Here is a 20,376-nt window from a genome sequence, read left to right on the forward strand (position 1 = left end):
CTAGGGAACTGATTATAAGGCAGGTCTGAAATAGGGTATCAAATTTTTGATCAGGCCTGAAATAGGGTTGGGAAAAATCACAGACTTTGGGTGTCAAGAAGCATGCTGCACACCCCCACCCAATTTTTCTGGAAGTACCCCCTGCTCCAGGGGGGGAGGGGGGTGGTGCTATCCAACTTTTGAACAACTGGGGCCAGGTCCTAAAGGTGTTCATCTTAGAGGAAGTTGACTGCAGAGTGTATAGAGTTTTTTTTTTTCCTTTATATTTAATTCTTTTTTGACACCCAATCCTTGCTTTTTTAGAGATGACACCGTGCTGTCCTGACATCTATCCTCCTTTAGCAACTTTGAAGCCTGGAGAGAACACAAGTTTTGCTTGTCATGTTAAGTTGGAAAGTGGTAACAAAGTTTCCCTAGAAAAATACCTTGATTTTACGTGGTACAGGAAAAATGGATCAAGCTATGTGAAAATTTCTGATAGTGAAACACGCCGATATAATGAAAGTTGCTCACTTTTAATGATTAAAAATGCCAAGGTTACTCCAGTTGGCGGAGTGTATTACCACTGCGAGATATTTTATCGGGGAAACAAACTAAAGAATAGCAAGACTTATGATGTTGGTTTGGTGGTTCAAGGTAAGTTGGTATTATTTTATGTTGGTTATCCTGTGGCTTATCCTTGATATCCTGTGGTTTCCGATGGGAAAACAGTCAAAGTGATAAATTGAGTGCCTAAAGTACGTCTAAGCTTTTAAATTTAATTTTGTCATAAATGTGCCTCTGGCTATCAATTGCTCTTTCTTTTCCGCTAAGATCTAGGCCCATCCTTGTCTCCTGGCGGACAAGAGGAGCATTTCAATGATTAGACAAAGTAAAACGTTACATAGGCTTTAATGACGGGATAAAGGTGACCTAACTTTAAGCAAAGACGTTTATGAGCGATGCAAGTCAACCGGAAGTGGACCTTTTGGATTCTCAGGAAGTGGTTTAGCCTAAATTTACGGGAAAACCGTCTCCATAAGAGAAAAGGCACTTGGCAGTTTATTACAAATCAGGGGCACCCAACGTCAATTTTTGGAAAATATCTCTTCGGAAGACGATTTGAGATCTAGAACTTTCGGAACATTTGTTGTAAAATTTATTGCTGCCTGTCTCTCCTAGGATTTTCGAACATCCTAGAAATGGTATAATTACCCATTTTTAACGGATTTTTACCCTTTGAAAGGTCACCTAGAATTTTCGAAGCCTTTTTGTGGCTAAAATTTTCGAAAAGGTAAGTTTTGATGTCTATAATTTTCGCATCACAAGACTTTCAGTTAGGAAATCCGAACAGATGAAAAATTTTTAGGGGATAAAAATGTGCCTATATCTACCGTTTAAATACTAAAATACGTTTAACAATGCTGTGTTTGAGTGGTTTTGAACTATATTCTCGTTTGGTGCCCAAATTTGGTAGTGTCAGGACAGATTACAAGGGAAAAAAGCCCCACTTCCGGTTCCGGTTTAGACTATTCCACACTTCTTCACCTCTGAGAAGTATAGAACTAAGTGTAAAAACTCTGAATGTCATTTCCCATCTTGATTTTTGCACATAGCGCAAAAATCAAGATGGGAAATGGGTACCCTTTTCACCTTGATTTCACCATATGATGTGTTCTAATGATCTGGTTTTTACTGCGCTTTTCGGAAACACGCTAACTCTGAAATTCAAAAGCCGCCTTCACGATTACGTTTTTCGCCGCCGTCGATCATGATTACGATCACAAGCAACGAACCTTGAAACACAGAAACACACAAAACGGATCGAGATCCACTAGCCTATAACTTTCAAATATGGTAAGTACTGACTAATCACAAATCACAAACCATGACCTTTTAAACGCGTTGAAGAAAAGTTCTGTTCCTAAGAGGTCCACTGAAATGATTGACAGCAGCGAAAAACGCAAACGCCCTGGCCTTTTGAACTTCGGTATTCGTGTTTCTTTGAAAAGTGCAGTAACAGATTTCAGTTTTAACGGATCTGTACTTGCTTTTAACAGATTTCAGTGCAACAAGGATTGAGTATTGCAAAGTTGACGGCGGATCGTCTGTGGTTCGTGAACCAAATGGAGTGAACTTAAGATGTAAAGCAGGTGGCTATCCACTTGCTACAATAAGATGGTTTCACAATGGAACCGAGATCCCAGTGTGCAAAATGGAAACTTCCAGTACTGGTTGTGCCGGAGGGCGCTATCAAGTAGACGAAGATCGCAACAGAAAGTGTGCTTATGTGGAAAGTTATCTAATGATAAAAGACACAAAGTACCCCAGAGATCATGGGAACTACACCTGTGTGGCAAACAATAGTGAATTGCAAAATGCAACAAAACATGTGGAAATTTCTGTTTACTGTATGTCATGTAGAAATCTAGCTTTAATAGTAATATTCAGGGTTCAAACTTAGTTTTTTTGACCTACTATTCCAACGATTCCTTAAAAAAAAGGCAGTAAGTTAACTAACAGCTTTTTTTTGTTGGTTTGAGGTCAGGGCCTTCCTGAAAAAGGCGGTTTTAATCCATTTTCAAGCAAACTAAAAAACTGAGAAGGTGGCTACATGTACGGAAGTACAAACGTACTTTCAGTGCTAATCCGGTAGAGCTCAAACACACACTCAGATTTAATGCTCGTACCAGGTTTAACATAGAACCATCCGCCAATAATCTCCTTTTCTTTCACGAGTATAGTAATATTCAAAGCATGGGAAACATGGGAAATTTTTCCTTCCAAATTCTTGAAAAATTATAATCTTTCACAAATTTTCACTGCTTATTCGCAAATGTTTTCAAGTAAAAAAAATATGCTATCTCGGGCGATGATAACTTGAGAAAACAGTCGAGATTTCGAGACGCCACCTCTGTTTTTCCCGCCAAATGACGTCTGAGAAACGAACGCAGAATCCCATTCTGACGACGTGTCATTACCCAGGGCGTGGGTAGTTCTTCTGATCGGTTGAAAATTTGCTTCTACCAATCAGAAACACTACCAAGGTTCGGGAAGTGATGCGTGAGCGCGACGCGTCGTGAGTATAGAAGTATGGATTTTCTGCGCTCGTTCCTCCGATGTCAATTAGCGGGAAAACCAGTGGTGAGTTGGCGAAATGTTGGCTGTTGTTGTTGTTGTTGTTGTTGTTTTTTGTTTCAGTCCATTTAATGTCAAAAATAATTTTGATACTCAACTTGAGTATGTGGATTTGCGTGATTCGGTCAAACAGGCGAGAAATACTCGGCAAGAAAAGTGAATTTGGAATGAAACAACACCAACTGTATTTCCGTTTCCGCTAGTGAAGTAATTGAATGCCGGCGAACATGTAGTTCAGAAAACAAGGGTTTAAATAGCCGTGTTTCTTTTTAGGTTTATGGTAACTGGTTTGACTTACTGATAATTGCCGTTCTTAGCCAGCTCTAAGAGACAAATGGTTTAATTATTATTTAAGTAACGAATTATTTTGTGCTGATAATTTCTTACCAGCTCCACCGACTTTGGACAAAATCAGAGAAATTTGGTACTCGACTACAGAAATAGATTGCAAGGTTTCCCGGACCAATCCATTGCCTACATTCAGATGGCAATATCAGAGTGGACTCTGTTTAAATGACAACCGCGAGTGTAAGCCGTCAGATTCAAAATGGCAAGACGTCTCAGCTCCCTTTTTTGTGTCACCAGCTGTGGACGTAGCAACTGGTGTAAGCAAGCTTACCTTACCTCAAACTTTACGATCTGCGTTTTTCCGATGTGTAGCTACCAATGCGATGGATTTTGATGATTATGTCATGAGGTTCTTAGGTGGTAGGTTGATTTACTTTTTACACCTCAATATACTTGATTGGCTAGCCTGAGAATAGAGCCGCCTATCCTCGCTGCTTGCCCCAAACGTTCCTAGTGGCGATGAGTGAAGCGAGCAGCTGTATTCGCTGGCTGCTGCTCGACACGTCTTTCAAATATGTTTGTTTGTTTGTTTAATTTTGTCAACTCTTTGTCTTTATCTGGTTTGTTGTTATTTTTTGCTTTTTTTGTTGTTGGTACTGTTGGTATTGTCGATCCTCTCCTGTCTTTGTATTCAATTTATTTTGCAGTGTTCTCTCTTGATTCTTTAAAAATAAGATAAAAATATCGTAGATCGTTTTTTATCGGTTCTTTTTTATTGTCAGTCATTGAACTGCTCTACGTCAATCATCACCTTAATGCCAGTTAATATACTAGATACTGTAAGCGCAAAGTATTTTCTCTTATTTCGCATTACAGGTTCTTACGATAAACCACTAAATATAATCGCAAGATCTACAGAGCATGACGAAGGCAACACTATGACGCTTAGATGTGAAATGTTTTGGAAGGGCTCCAATATAACTTGGCGCAAAGATGGCGAACAGCTGTCGCATGCTGCCGATAGGAGAGTGAATATCTCATCAACAGTAAGAGCTCATCTGACACAGACTTACTTAGTGGTGAAGAGAGTTGCGACAAATAATTCTGGAGAGTACACTTGTGAAGCAGAAGATGACAGTGGACACCTCTTTACTTATTCCATAAACATTACAATCAAAAGTAAGTTGGAAATCGTATATGCAGGCATTAATCAATAGCTTTTCACATTCGTGAAAACCAAGCTAATTAATTGGCTGTGGCGTAGCGCACGTGATACGCACATACGCCCTTGCGAACAGCTGAAATCTGTATTTTTTATTTCCTGAAAGCATTTTTATCGTTAAATCTGGATGATTGATAAATCTGTCGCATTATATTGGTGTCTTTGCCCGTCTGAAGGGAAGACGTCTCGCCTTTTTCTTGTAACCTCCTTGATGACATCAATGTTTTACCCTGTTCTCCTGTAACACTGTACCTTACCGATAACACTAGATATGTAAACTGTTGCCTTCGTTTTTCACTGAGGATATGGCAGTTTTCTTGGGGAGCAGACCCCCCTAGTTTGCAGTACCTTGGGAGCTTTCCTTTTTCGCCGAAATCCTTGTTTGGGGCCTCCAACGGTCTCAAAGAATTACCAGAAATGCGTTTCGAAGTTCTATTCAACCTGATTGGCAAATCGACAGTGGCTTTATAACGGGCCAATCATGGCGCGTACTCACATCCTGGTACACAGTTGGGGGGGGGGGGGGGGGGGGGCTAGAACAAGGATTTTGCACAGTTTCGCAGACGGACCTAACCATAGTTTAACTTTGTCTGTGACAAAGGCTACCCCAAATGGAGAGCTTACTTGTAGGCTAATGAAGTTGCTTCTTTGCTCACTATTTCAAGTGTTGGCGCACTGTGTTGGGGTTGAATTCCAGACAGCCATCCAAGTTTTGAAAGAGGGAGAAAACTTTCTTGTCGTTTGATTTCACATAGTAAACCTACTCTTCTTACTCCTTTTTTTTAATTATTCTGACATTCTCGTTGCCGTCGCTGTCGTGACTTTTTAAAACTCCTTGTTATTAAATTTCGGTCACACTGTGTCTCTAGTTAATTTTCCTTTTCTTGACAGAGGTTTTTCCGCCAACGATTCTCAGTTTTTCGAACCAAACAGTGTACAAGAACACAACCGTGAAATTGAGATGCAACATTTCTGCTTATCCGGCTCCAACGGTGCAGTGGTTCAAAGACGGGACGTCTCCTGAAATGACACCAGTCACTATGGAAGAGTCGGACTCTTGCGAAAGCAGAAAGCTTCGTCCAGGTTTCTATCAGGTGCATAATTATGTTGGCCAGCTGTTGATATGTTCACCTTCACATGCTGATCAAACAGGTTTTTACACGTGTCAAGCTACTAACAGGGAAGGGACAAGTAATGCCACGGCTTTCTTGGATGTTTTGGGTAAGGGCTAATTTGAGGATAGCCTGAATTTCATCCGATTGCTTCGAGTCGTTTTGTCCTTTCAGCAACGTCGTTGCTGAGGGAGTAATAGCGACTCGAAGTAGTCGGATGAAATTCAGGCTAATTTGAGGACTGTTAAATGAATTTTTGCACTTTATCCACACTTGTCGTTTACTCCTCGCTTTGTAAATGCTGCTTATTGACCAATTTAAAATCAACTTGAGGCTCGGCATTGAAGAATAGATTCGTCTGTTTTATTTCCCCAAACCTCGAAGCCAAGCATGAATTTAAATACCGTCGAACCTCCATGTGCGACCACCACTCGTAAGCGGCCAGCTCCCATAAACGACCGCCAATCCAAAACACTAAAATTTCCCCCGTCAAAGCCTTACAGTTGGAACCTTTAGTAAACGAGCACCTTTTGTAAGCGACCGCGACCACCTTTTGAGCCTGACGGTTATTAATTTTCATTGTTTTTAACCTCCTGTAAGCGACCACTTGGTGTATTCTCTAATCTCTATTTTCGCTGTGTGTACTAAAATGACTATAATACTTAGAATATACAAAGAACTTTAGATAAAACATGGAACTACATGTACACATATACTACCTTTGACACTGCATGTAATATATTATCTTCCATAAAGTAGATGTTCCTCGACCTCTTCTCGCAAGAGACCCCCTGTGGTTCGCTTCTTGTAAACGACCGCCTCCCGTAAGTGACAACTCTATCTTTGCATTTTGGGTGGTCGCTTACGGGAGGTTCGACTGTACATAAGAAATGGTCTGTTGTTACGAATATTTGCTTATTTATGCATCTTTCATTCATTTATTTATTATTTAGGTAGTTTGTTATTTATTTACCGATTAAAACGTAGTATACGAAGAAAATTGCAATCTACTGAGAAGATTAAAGGAAACATAGAGGATATTACATGGCCGCGCGGAGATACGAAATAACTCTTCGAGTGTTGAAAAATATTTCACGAGTGAGCGCAGCGAACGAGAGAAATATTCTTTTCAACACTAATGTTGTTATATATAATCATTGGAGATTATTGTATTGCCATATAGATTTTGTAATAACGAAGATGATGTGAACTGCGGAAATGCAATTTTTTTTAAATGAAGATAAGATGATCGCAGTTGTAATTGCAATTTAAGCAATTGCAAATTAACCCGAAAAAACATTTCGGGACTTCAACGGGATTCGAACCCATGGCCTCTGCATTCACTGGGAGCAGGTAATTTGATGAGTCCATCTTAACCCATGAATGTAATGAAGCAATGAAGATGGTGTGAACTGCGGAAATACAAATATTTTAAATGAAGATATGATCGTCGCAGTGGTAATTGCAATTTTAGCAATTGCAAATTAACCCGAGAAAACCCGAGAAGTCCCGATTTTTTTTTTCAACAAATTGGCCTGCTTTCAATGCATGGGTCTTCATAGCTTAATTGGTTAGAGCAGCGCTAACGCAGAGGTCATGGGTTCGAATCCCGTTGAAGTCCCGGATTTTTTCTCGGATTAATTTGCAATTGGTTGAATTGCAATTATCACTGCGACGATCATATCTTCATTTAAAAAAAAATTGTAATGTCGTATGAATTTTATTTGAATCAGCCCTGATATAATTTATACGTCAAGTAATTGTTCTCACTTCGAAATTTGAGCCCTACTTAGCAGCTGTGCATGATATGAGTTACCCCCGGAGAGATTACTAATTTCCCCTTTCAAGCTGCAGCAATGTGATTTGAAAGTCGACGATTTTTTACATAATTATTGTGTCCACATCAGATGCTTGCGTTTCTGGGTCCATGCACTCTAGAATTAGTCCTGCTTTTGAAAAAGTTCCTCATTGAGTTGTTAAAAATTGGAAAAGCTGTCGTCTTGTGGCTCAGCTCATGTTGAATTTAATAAATGGCTGTTGTGGCTCTTGCCGAACTTAATGCTGCGAGGGTCATTTGTTCATCAATATATATATATATATTTTTCACAGAGGACCCAAACGTTTTTATAATCCCAAGCAAGGACGTCTTCCAGGTGAAGCTGGGCGCACTGTGGAATGTAACATGCAAAGCCACAGGAAACCCAATGCCATTTGTGCATTGGAGAAAAGAAAAAACACAAGAGGTTGTCACTCCAAAACGCCGTGCCCCTGAAGTTGTGATGCTAACCATATCACCCGTTACTGAAGCCGACTTGGGAGACTACACTTGTGTGGCAGAAAATTCCCAGGATGTTACGACTGCGCATGTCAAGCTAGGTGAGCCAGTTATTTTAAGACCCCGAGTATTGGCCCGACTCGGGAATCTAACCCACGAACTCCCGCTCTGCAGTCAAGCGCTTTACCGACTGACCTGACCCTTCCTTTAGTCTCCTTCACAGCCGTTTTTGGTACATTACGTACTTCAGGAACTTTGTGCGATGGCACTGAAAACGGCTGCAATGAAGACTATTGAATCCTGCAGCTGAAATTAAAGATTTGCCGTCTACTACGAGCCTCAGCGCTCCGGAAGTTAAAAAATTCGTACCGTCTGGTTGCTATGAAGTGACGTAATCATCCAGTTGAGTATCCATCACCGTAACACTTTTGCGGTCAACTACCGCAGCGCTCGTAAAGTACTTTAATTAAAACCGTGTTCAAAACCCTGTAGGAAGTCTGTTTATTTTTGAGTCGATTAATGCACTGCTGACTTTCACGAGGTCAACTTTTGCATAAATTATCAAACATTATGTTAAGCGGGAAATCTACCTATGGTTCGCGGGAGAAGCAACTTCTATAGCGGCGCAAGACAAATGTTTCGAGAGTTGAGGATGTGCTCACAAACTATTCACTATGTGACAAAAGGAGAAATCACTGGCATGATAGCTGCATGTAATAGTAATTTTATCAATCCAGGTCGCGCCGTGCTCGCTCGAGAACGCTGTGACAACCTCGTTTGGCGCGCTTCTCGATACTTCCAAAACATGTTGTAATCGGTAAGTAGACTTAAGCACTTAGTATCGCCAACCCATTCGAAACAGTGTATACCCAATTCTTTGTCTGAAGATTCTTGCAAACACATATACCAAGTAAATCTGGATGGAAGAGGAAATTGTCTCCTGAAACGCAGCCAGATTATATTTTGAAGGATGGCGGCACAATTCAACGCGTCTTCCAGGTCAGCCCTAATTTATAGTTCGTAAGAGTATAAATTGCGATCTCCCTATTAAGCTTTCTTTGATAAAACTTCAGTAGAAACAAAACAACGCAGACATGACATTCTCCTGCATGAGACACAATCGGCTGAAGGAAATATCTGTTTACAAGTCGGGTAAATTATCCATTCTTGCGCACCGCAAAATCAGCTAAAATCAGTCGCTGGAAACCTGGCATATTATTAAGCCTGAGCGCTTCTAAGAATAACACGTTTAGAACTTCGACGCGTAGAAAAAAAAGGTAGTTGTTCTATATCCCTTCTGGTTCATCCAGGTAGAAGTCCTGGCATATTATTATGCCTGAGCGCTTCTAGGATATATAACACGTTTAGCATTTCGACCCGTAGCCGTAAAAAAAAATTAGGCAGTTGTTCTATATCCTTTCTGGTTCATCCAGGTAGAAGTCCTGGCATATTATTATGCCTGAGCGCTTCTAGGATATATAACACGTTTAGCATTTCAACCCGTAGCCGTAAAAAAAAATTAGGCAGTTGTTCTATATCCTTACTGGTTCACCCAGGTAGAAGTCCTGGCATGATGTTATTATGCCTGAGCGCTTCTGGGATATATAACACGTTTAGCATTTCGATCCGTAGCCGAAAAAGAAGCATGATTAGGCAGTTGTTCTATATCCTTTCTGGTTCACCCAGGTAGAAGTCCTGGCATGATGTTATTATGCCTGAGCGCTTCTAGGATATATATAACACGTTTAGTATTTTGATCCGTAGCCGAAAAAGAAGCATGATTAGGCAGTTGTTCTATATCCTTTCTGGTTCACCCAGGTAGAAGTCCTGGCATGATGTTATTATGCCTGAGCTTCTGGGATACATAACACGTTTAGCGTTTCGACCCGTAGCCGTAAGAAAAAATTTAGGCAGTTGTTCTATATCCTTTCTGGTTCACCCAGGTAGAAGTCCTGGCATGATGTTCTTATGCCTGAGCGCTTCTAGGATATATAACACGTTTAGCATTTCGATCCGTAGCCGAAAAAAAGAAATTAGGCTGTAGTTCTATATCCTCTCTGGTTCACCCAGGTAGAAGTCCTGGCATGATGTTATTATGCCTGAGTGCTTCTAGGATATATAACACGTTTAGCATTTCGATCCGTAGCCGAAAAAAAGAAATTAGGCTGTTGTTCTATATCCTTTCTGGTTCATCCAGGTAGAAGTCCTGGCATATTATTATGCCTGAGCGCGTCTAGGATATATAGCACGTTTAGCATTTCGACCCGTAGTCTCCTTCGCAGCCGTTATTAGGGTCGTCACTCGTCACGCAACGCTCCTCCCCACTAAAAAATTTAGGCAGTTGTTCTATATCCTTTCTGGTTCACCCAGGTAGAAGTCCTGGCATTAGAGAGATTAAGATTCACGTTTACGACAAACGGCAAACGTCAGATATGAGTTGAGAATTTCTCAGGATATAAAATAAGCAGATAAAAACTGTCCAGAACAATTCTAATGGATAAAACTGGCGTGAAACTACTTATTTCTGAGTAGAAGTAATAAACAGTACACGACCATTAAGGGAAAAACTTGGTCACGGGGTACAAATTCACGTTTCCCGTTTGGCGTAAACGTGATTCTTAATGTGCCTATTATGTTCTTATGCCTGAGCGCTTCTAGGATATATAACACGTTTAGCATTTCGATCCGTAGCCGAAAAAAAAAATTAGGCGGTTGTTCTATATCCTTTCTGGTTCACCCAGGTAGAAGTCCTGGCATGATGTTATTATGCCTGAGCGCTTCTAGGATATATAACACGTTGGCAATGAAATCGACCGCAGACTTTAAAATGTTCTTTTTAGAAGGCACTGAATTATTTTTTGCGGACACTTTGTTTGATATCGCATTTTTAATTAATTTTATTTGTCGCCCCAGGATGATGACATGATTGCGCGAAAATTGACGCCTCTATCATATTAGACGCGAAATACGATCAGAGATTAAGGGAATAGGGAATGTTGCAAGCTACTGGGTATCCAGCTGAGATAGCTGACTTTTACTCAGCTATCTCAGCTGGATACTGAGGGGTTTTTTTGGTTGCTAAGACCGTGCAGCTTAGAAATAACTGCGGGGTTAAAGCTTTTGACTGAAAAGTTTCTCTGTGTCTTTATGTGAGAAACAGTACATGAGTGATACCCATTATTGCAGTTAGTTTTATTGTTGTTAGTTTGATGGCCTTTACTTTCACTACTCTTGTAACTCAGAGGTAATTCACCAGGACCATATAACCAGAAGGTAAAAAGAAATCCTTCTTCCAGTGGAGTGGCAAGTGAAATAATATCTATGTTAGTTCTCCACCTGACTATTTAACAAAAGAAAATGTGGCACAATGATCGAAAAGAGATGGTGAATTATAAGGCTGGTGAATACATGATAAAGATGTTTTTTAGTCCGCCGTGACACAGGCGGCTCGGAACTGGAAAAGTTCGAGTACTCCCTACAGTTCTTAGGGTTGAATCCTGTTGGGAGACTTGGGAGTATATTCGGAATTTTTCCTGCGAGCCGCCTGTGTTATAATTGCGGAACGAAATGGAACATCGTTCTTAAAAGATTGGCATTTTTACCACTTTTGATTGTGGGCCATCTTAGCAAGTCTTGTGCTACGCATTGCTAATACATTTGGGATCATACTTTTCTGGGAAACTGCCCACCTACCCCTCTCCTAAGCCAATATTTTGCCCCAAGTGAGAAGTAAGTGTTAACGTAGGCTTAGGGGAGGGGTAGGTGGGCACCCAGAAACTTATAGCTATAATGATCCATATAATGTCACCCGAAATTTTTCCCATATTTACTGAAGCAATAGATGATATTATCTTTATAGGTTTAACAGAACTCAGCAACCTTCCAGATGTATCTGCAACGCGAGGTCTTAGTAAGGAAGCCACTGTTGCCCTTTCTGCAGTTGGAGCAATCGTGTTGCTCTGTATCGTCCTGGCCTTCACCTTCTGTTGCTTTTTTCGTCGTCAACAGAAGCAGATTGCGGAGAATCGTAGCCAGTTTTTCAAAGTACACTCAGAGGAATACCAGGTAAATATCGGTGCAAAAGTAAACAACTACAGTAAAACCACTATTAACCGGACACCTTCGCGACCTTCCCAAGTGTCCGCTTAATAGAGGCTGTCCGCTTAATAGAGGTTTGTAAAAATTGCGTAATGTTTGTTAGCGATTACATTAAACGCTTACTCTGTACTTTAATAAACTTCCATGTTGGTAAGGAAGCTAAGGAAGCTGTGCTGTACTTTGTGCAAGACTTTTAGGTGAACTTTTGACAGCTAAATTAATGTATTGATTTATCTTTATTAATCGACTACAGTATGTATTTCAAGGACATAATCCAATACTACTATTGTCAATTCAGTCCGGTGTCCGCTTAATAGAGGTTTTTAACGGTAGAAATTAGCCAAATACAATTTATTTTAGTGTCCGCGTCTGCTTATTAGAGGTGTCCGCTGAATAGGGGTTCGTTATAAAGGCCGGCACCGGGCTTAGTGTCCTCTTAATTGGGGGCTCGCTTAATAGAGGTTTCACTGTACATTCAAACCTGTATTACGCGGTCACCTCTGGGGAATAGCTTACTGACAAGTTTGAGAAACTTAAAAGTTATCCAATGAAGGTGGTGAAAGAGCGACAAATTGACCTCAAACGGTTTACCAGTTTCTGATTACCAATTTATACCACTTCTTGTGCCAAAGCAAATGAAGTAAAAGACCACTAAACGCCATACACAGTGTATATGTTGCACTAATACGGTACGTGTTGTCCAAGTGGCCGTTTAATAGAGGTGAAGACAATAACACAACAACTTGTTGGGACGTCATAAAATATAATGAACATAGTGTTAAAACATTCATTGTCTTGTTTTAGTTTGACCCTGATCGCACACTGCTTGAACAATGTAATGATCTTCCTTATGACCCTGATTTCGAGTTTCCTGAGGACAAGCTCATTCTTGGGGAGGTGCTTGGATCAGGGGCCTTTGGAAAGGTCATTAAAGCAGAGGCTATAGGAATGGACGACTTTAGTCCCAGAGACAAAAGTCCAGTAAAAGGTGGACCGCGACTCAGTCTGCTCCGGCGATACATAAACTGCAGCCAAATGTACTACGATTCTAGAGTTAGCGCTTCTGAGAAGACCACTGTTGCTGTTAAGACCCTTAAAGGTAACGTAATAAAGTTTTTTGGAACTTAATGCCGTTAAGAAAGATCGACTGCAACGTCTCTTAAATTGAATTTCCTGCTGGGGGTGGTGGAGGTGAGAAATGAACTTGGCTGGTAGTAACCTAAGCATCGACTTGGAGACGAGAATGAGGCGGGGGAGGAGATTCTGAGTACATTACTGAGAAAATTTTTGATCAGCTAAAGATTAACGAAGCTGGGGGTTGAAAGTTGCTTTTTTTGGAGGGGGGTGGGGGGCGGTAACAGACTTCACATCGACAGGTGTCACCCTTTTTCAATTGACAAAGCTTTCACAGGGTCAAATCAGTGCCCCTCTCTCAGTTTACAGACTTTTTACAAGGTTGTTTACAGGTTCAAGAAAGCTCTCTTCTGTAATTTACATGTTGTTTACAGTATTCTGGCACCGTATATTTACATGCTATTTACATTTGTGCACTGCAGAGGGAGCTACTATAGAGGAGTATAGAGACCTGGCTTCAGAGCTGAAAATTCTTATGCACGTTGGAGTACACACAAATATTGTAAACCTTCTCGGTGCTTGTATCAAGCGCGATGGTATCCTTGTTATTCTGGAATATGCACCTCATGGAAGTTTACTAAAATTTTTACGAGGCAAGCGAGATGTTTATGAAGCAACTTGGTCTACGACTACCAGTGACCCAGAAATACGGTTAGATATATCAAATCTAGTGAGGTATGCCTTCCAAATATCCCGTGGAATGGAATACCTGGCGTCTAAAAAGGTAAAAGACTAACGGCTTTTCTCAATCAAAATCAGACGCCCACATTTATTTAATTGTTATTTGGCGGCACTTGTTCTCTGGCCGTTTTCGTGATCTTATTCGTTAATTTGACTGACAGTCTGGGCTTATTGTTTTTGCGCCGAGTTAAATGTAATTATTCTCGCGAAGCGCAAGTACCGCGCGTGGTCTTAGCCACCTACAATATACAGCTATTTCAAGAAAGGTTGTCGGAAAAAGTGCACGGGACAATCCCGAAAGGTCTTGTGGGTGGTTTTGAGTTCACTGTTCTTCAAAGAATTTTGAAAGAATGGCACAAAAAGCCATAAACGTATGTTGCACATGCTAAAGGAAAGAAACAAGAGAAGATTCGCCAGAGATACTGGATCATTATAAGTTTCTGGGAAACTGCCCACCTACCCCTCCCTTAAGCCAAAATTAACACTTCGTTCTCACTTGGGGGAAAATGTTGGCTTAGGGAAGGGGTAGGTGGGCAGATTCCCAGAAACGTACAATTATTCTCTCATAAATTTCGGATCATGACGCCGCATTTAAGGGGAAAACAAAAACTAAAAATTTAACCTTAATTAAACCATTATCCTAGTAACACTCTAAGAAATAGTCCAGTTTTTAACAGATGATTTGTTTCTTGTGTAGCTGGGCAATTACTCACTCGAGTCTTAACTGATACAAATTAGGTAACCTATTTAACGATCACATGTACACCACCTGGGACGCAATGCCAATGAGGCCAGAAAAAAGATATTCTATTTATTTTAAGGATGGAGGCCTTTAAAAACCATACCCTATCTGGCGGCTTGTACCTATCTAGCCTATATATGGGAGAACTCCTCCCCCGGTTTTTTAGTTTTGTGGTTACAATTGTGTGTTTGAGAGAACCATAAATGACCTAATTGACGCCCCCTTCCAAAGTCCGGGCATGCGTAGAAGGAAAATGTTTGGGGTTTAATTTTGTTGTTGTTTTCTTTCTTATTTGTTTGTTTGTTTATTTACGTTTTTTGTTTTTTTGCCTGCCTGTTCGACTAGTGTATTCACCGAGATTTGGCGGCCAGAAACGTCCTCGTGGGAGAAGACTACGTTATGAAGATCGCTGACTTTGGTCTTGCGCGCGATATTTACAAGAGTGACTTGTATGTGAAGACGACAAGTGGTGTATTGCCAATCAAGTGGATGGCTCTGGAATCGTTGTTTCAGAAGGAGTACTCAGAGAAGAGTGATGTGTAAGTACAAGTAACATGCCAAAAGTGTTGAAGGGGTATATGTTGATATTGAAACTGTGAAAGGTTTGAACCCAGGAGTCATTTCAGAAGTAGGTTGAGTTTGATCGTCCAGGTGAACGTAGTCCTGAATAGGACTGTTGTTGTTGACAGTGACTGACGTTTCGACAACCTGTGCGGTAGTCATCTTCAGAGTCAAAGTGAGTTGTATCACGTCAGTTGATGGTATTATACTCTGGTTATTGATCTGATTGGTCAATTACGTCGCGATGTTATTGGTCGTCTGTCAGTTAAGAAGTGATGTTATTGGCTATGAAGACTCGTAATCAGTAATTAGTGCGTTTCCATCCGTCTATTGTCACAGTTAAACAGTCGTCTATTGTTAGTCAAATTGTCATTCTCTCGTAGTTAGTTTTGCTTACCAGCGCCGTCCACAAGCAACAAATTTCCCGGATTCCGGATTCCACAAGCAACAAATTTCTAGGATTCCGGAATCCACAAGTAACAAATTTCCCGGATTCAAGAATCCACAAGCAACAAATTTCCCGGATTCCGGATTCCACAAGCAACAAATTTACAGGATTCTGGAATCCACAAGCAACAACGGATTCCGCAAGCAACAAATTTCCCGGATTCCAGAATCCACTAGTAACAAATTTACCGGATTCCGGATTCCACAAGCAACAAATTTCCTGGATTCCAGAATCCACAAGCAACAAATTTCCCGGATTTCGGATTCCACAAGCAACAAATTTCCTGGATTCTGGAATCCACGAGCAACAAATTTCCCCGATTCCGGATTCCGGATTCCACAAGTAACAAATTTCCCGGATTCCGGATTCCACAAGCAACAAATTTACCGGATTCTGGAATCCACAAGCAACAAATTTCCCGGATTCCGGATTCCACAAGCAACAAATTTCCTGGATTCTGGAATCCACAAGCAACAAATTTCTCGGATTCCGGATTCCACAATCCACAAGCAACAAATTTCCCGGATTCCGGATTCCACAAGCAACACATTTCCCGGATTCTGCAATCAACAAGCAACAAATTTTCCGGGTTCCGGATTCCACAAGCAACAAATTTCGTGGATTCTGGAATCCACAAGCGACAAATTTCTCGGCTTCCGGATTCCACAGGCAACAAATTTCCCGGATTCTGCAATCCACAAGCAACAAATTTCCCGGATTCTGGATTCCACAAGCCACAAATTTCCCGGATTCTGGAATCCACAAGCGACAAATTTCCCGGATTCCGGATTCCACGAGCAACAAATTTCCCGGATTCTGGAATCCAGATTCCTTACATGTGGCGAGTTTTTTAAGTTCTTCAAATTTGCACTTGACTTTTGCCTATGAATCACGAAATGCACTCGCGTTCATGCGCTTTTTATAGTACGCGAGAAAGAAAAAAACTGTTGATCCTTGATTTAATTGCATGCCAGTTTGATGCCTGCTTTCAGTCGGCTGTACTGGAGTTAAGAAGCGTCTTAATCATCTATTTCTACAAGTACACAGTTTAACTTTTTCCAAATGCAATCTTATTCCCTTTCTTCTGCTTAGAGAGTTTACGTTTTAAACTTTGGCTTTGAACTTTGTAGATGGTCTTTTGGTATTTTATTGTGGGAGATCTTTACACTTGGCGGGGCACCGTATCCCACTGTACCTATGGAATGTCTCCTCGACTTTCTCAGTGATGGAAAGCGTATGGAAAACCCTCAAAACTGCCCCTCGGAGATTTATAACATTATGCAGAATTGCTGGCTGGAGGATCGGGATAAGCGACCAGAATTTGCTCAAATCAGCATTTTGATTGGCAAAATACTCGAGCAACGTGCTTCCCAGGTGAGTCCTTTCAGTCCAGCAGAATGGTGAAATAATTGTGGGGTTTATGGTTAAAGCACCAAACTTGGCGTAATGATAGTTTATGACACAGTAGACAATATTGGTTATGGACCCCATCTAGATCTATCCCATGATTTCAAATACAGCACACTGGAGATTCTTTGAGTTAATTTATAAACACCTCACGCTCCGCTATTAAAACATGAAGATTTGAGGGAAATAAAACAGTCGAACCTCTCGGTACGGACACCTCTCTAATACAGACTCCTGACCGTTACGGACAGTTTCCAATGTCCTGACAAAATTCTCATACATTTATTTAAAGAAAAACCTCTATAATACGGACTCTCTCTAATACGGCAACGGACACTAAATCTCGGCCGAGAGAGTAAATTCATATAAACTGAACTTAACCTCCATATTACGGACACTGCGGTGATCAGTCAATTTCTCAATTCTTGGTTGACTATAGTTTGTATATCATATTATCATATCATATGATCAAATAGACCTATTCGGCTGACTCAATGTTGTACCTAATTCAAACCCTTTGGGAATAAAACGTTTTGATTCAGGAATTTCCATATCATTTAAATGTGAATGCCACATTATAATACAAATACAATACACAAAGAATCTTATCCCCAGGAGATTTAAATTGGGTACAACATTGAGTTAGCCGAATAGGTCTATTATCCACTCCCCTCAGGGCTTTTCAGGGATAATTTACAACACTGGTTGGGGGACTTTGCCAGACTGCTTAAGGTGCAGTTTACAAGTACTGAAGGAACGAGTAATGATGCCCCCATACATGAGTGTGAAAGTGAGATAGACCACTATACCGGGCACTACGTGCCCTACTCTTTACGAAGAGTGTGTTCGTCCTTATCCGAGAAGACTAGAAAGTCAAATCGTTTGCAGATGTTTTCACAAAGGTAGCACTTTCTTCTCAGTTCAGTTTAAAGACCCTGAGTGTTGGTCCGGCCGGGGTTTGAACCAACGGCCTCCCACTCAGCAGACCGGCCCTTATCCCATTGAGTTAGCCGGGCGGCGGTTTTTTGTATACCTCTAAGAAACTTCTATACCCTCTGTAACAATAATGTTAGGAGTAAGTAATGCGATAAGTGGTTGCACGAACAGTTTGTGTAGGCTACCGCATACGCAAATGCCCCGTTGTTCTTTTAATGGTTGTCATCTGTCGTCATTTACCAGTGTTTAAATGCAGCGTATCAATCGGACACCTACGGAGCTATCGGTAATTTCCTCAACGTACAAAGTTTTTTTTAGAGAAAATATGGGAAGGAACGTTTGGGATATGTGATATACTGGGTAGTTCTAGTCTGCTTTACACCGCACTGAGGTATGGGTGTGATGGAAACTGGGCGTCTTTTTCTCTCAACAGAGAGTTGTATCCGGGTACATTAAGTTAACAGAAGATAACAACTATGGCAGAAACGATTACTACCTCGATCCGCTTGATGCAGACTCAACAATTCCTCGGACGAGAGCAGATGTTTATGACAGGTTAGTAAGTGAGAACTTTACATTCAAGTACGAGATTTGGCTTTAAGTTTTTTTCGCATAATCTTAAAAAAAGGACACCCTGGAAAGGTTCATAGTACATTTTTTCACCAGGAAAGTTAGAACTGTCATCTTTATTCAAAGAGGTTAAGCCCCCTGCCGGTCGCAAAATCACAAAAGCTCAAACATTTAATAGCTCGTTTCCGCCACCTCGAAATTCTTGCAAAAACTCGCAGTAGAATGACGACGACTATCACGTTTTCCCGCCAAATTGACGCTGGTTCACGCGCGAGTACTCCTTAGTATTGAGAACATCTCGCGCTCGTAGTTGTACTCGTCTTAAAATCTAATGGTATCTCTTCTTTCCAATGAGTATCCGGCTGTTAATTATACTCCAGTGAGCCAATTGCAAATGCGGGTAACAAGACGGTAGGGGGCGGGAAAAGGGGGCGCTTATGAACATTCTCCCTGAAGGAACCAAAGAAGTCTAACTATGAGGTTTCTTCAATTGCAAAGTGTTGATAGGGCAAAATAACAAAAAGAACTGTGTTATTAACTATGTTTTAACTGTAGGCGATCAAGCCAAAATATCGCACTTAGTCCGTTACATCCAATACCACTTGACATGGAAAATGAGCCCGAACCGGAATCAGACGAGAGACAGCAGATGCTGGAACCAGAAGATAACGATACTTTGTCGGGGAATGAGAGCGGTATAGAACTGGAAGAAGCTGGAGTTGAGCAGGATGAGGCCGTGGAACTGAGACCTACAGGAAAGGCCAGAGACTCCCGTTATAGAAATACACTCGTCTAAACCGAATGTTAATCTTTTTATTCCTAGGGTTTTACAGTCTTTTTAATTTTTACATGTAAGTCTGTCGACATATTTTCAGTGTGACCATTCAATTGAAGCCTCTTTTAGCAGTGATTTTCCATAAAGCGTTTCGTCACAGGCCTACCATACTCTTTGTGTCCTGCTCTCTGCATTTAGGGCCCGTTTGGTTACCCTGAGAACAAATAACTTTCTCTCCTGCGGCGGGATGCTTCGATGTCGGGCACAGGCTGATAGATCTTCGGTCCGAAACCGGAAACCGCGCTTGAAAAAGTCTCTGGCAGTTATTTTATAAATTAGAATATGTCTCATGAGGATCATAGAAAACTCCTTAGGATGGGAGTAAAAAATAGCAACGATCAAGTGTATTGCATATTATAGTATTACTTGTTTAGCGTGTGACGCAATAGGTCACGATAATAAAACTAGTCGTGCGAGTGTTCTATTTATTAGATTTATATCTCGCCGGATTTTTGAAAACGTTACCGCCAAATAGCCCTTTTGCGTCCAACAGTTTTTATCAACCAAAAACTAAATCTCCAGAGAAGCCATTATAAACACTAAGAATGCAACTATTGCTTTTTTTCTCTTCCCCTCCTTTCCTCTTCTTCGCTCGCTCTTTTTCTCTTTTCCTTTTCTTTTGTTAGTGTGAAGCCTGCCTTTCAACGCCTTTTCACTCAAATGACTGCAAATTTCGTTAGTTTGGTTTTCAAAAAGTCGGCTAGATATATACTTTAAGTAATCTGAAACAAATGAATGTTTTATGCACTGAACACCCGCGTTAGAAGAAATTGCGGGTTCAGTTTTCCAGGCTGAATTTTGTCAAATCACCATAGGTATAAGGGTTATTCTCCGTTCTACTTATGAGCCATGAGCGCTTTTACTGTAGCAAACTGTAAAAAAGGTTATTTACGCCAGTCTCCTTGTACCTTCTTTGTGGAATATTAAAGAACCTTATAGACAGAAAAGAA

General features: G+C 40.8%; 1 protein-coding gene across 1 annotated transcript; it reads left to right on the plus strand.

Annotated features, from left to right (window-relative positions):
• Positions 1-266: 266 nt before the first annotated feature.
• LOC140948794 (fibroblast growth factor receptor 1-like) lies at positions 267-20,376 on the plus strand. The gene is made up of 13 exons (XM_073398060.1): positions 267-636; positions 2,040-2,390; positions 3,508-3,825; positions 4,282-4,584; positions 5,519-5,848; positions 7,849-8,115; positions 11,874-12,079; positions 12,917-13,211; positions 13,669-13,970; positions 15,015-15,208; positions 16,809-17,052; positions 18,455-18,576; positions 19,147-20,376. Exons 1-13 carry the CDS (start codon positions 306-308, stop codon positions 19,385-19,387), a joined length of 3,504 nt encoding a protein of 1,167 aa, XP_073254161.1. The 5' UTR covers positions 267-305; the 3' UTR covers positions 19,388-20,376.

Source organism: Porites lutea, chromosome 9 (genome assembly GCF_958299795.1).
Source record: "Porites lutea chromosome 9, jaPorLute2.1, whole genome shotgun sequence".
Taxonomy (NCBI): domain Eukaryota; kingdom Metazoa; phylum Cnidaria; class Anthozoa; order Scleractinia; family Poritidae; genus Porites; species Porites lutea.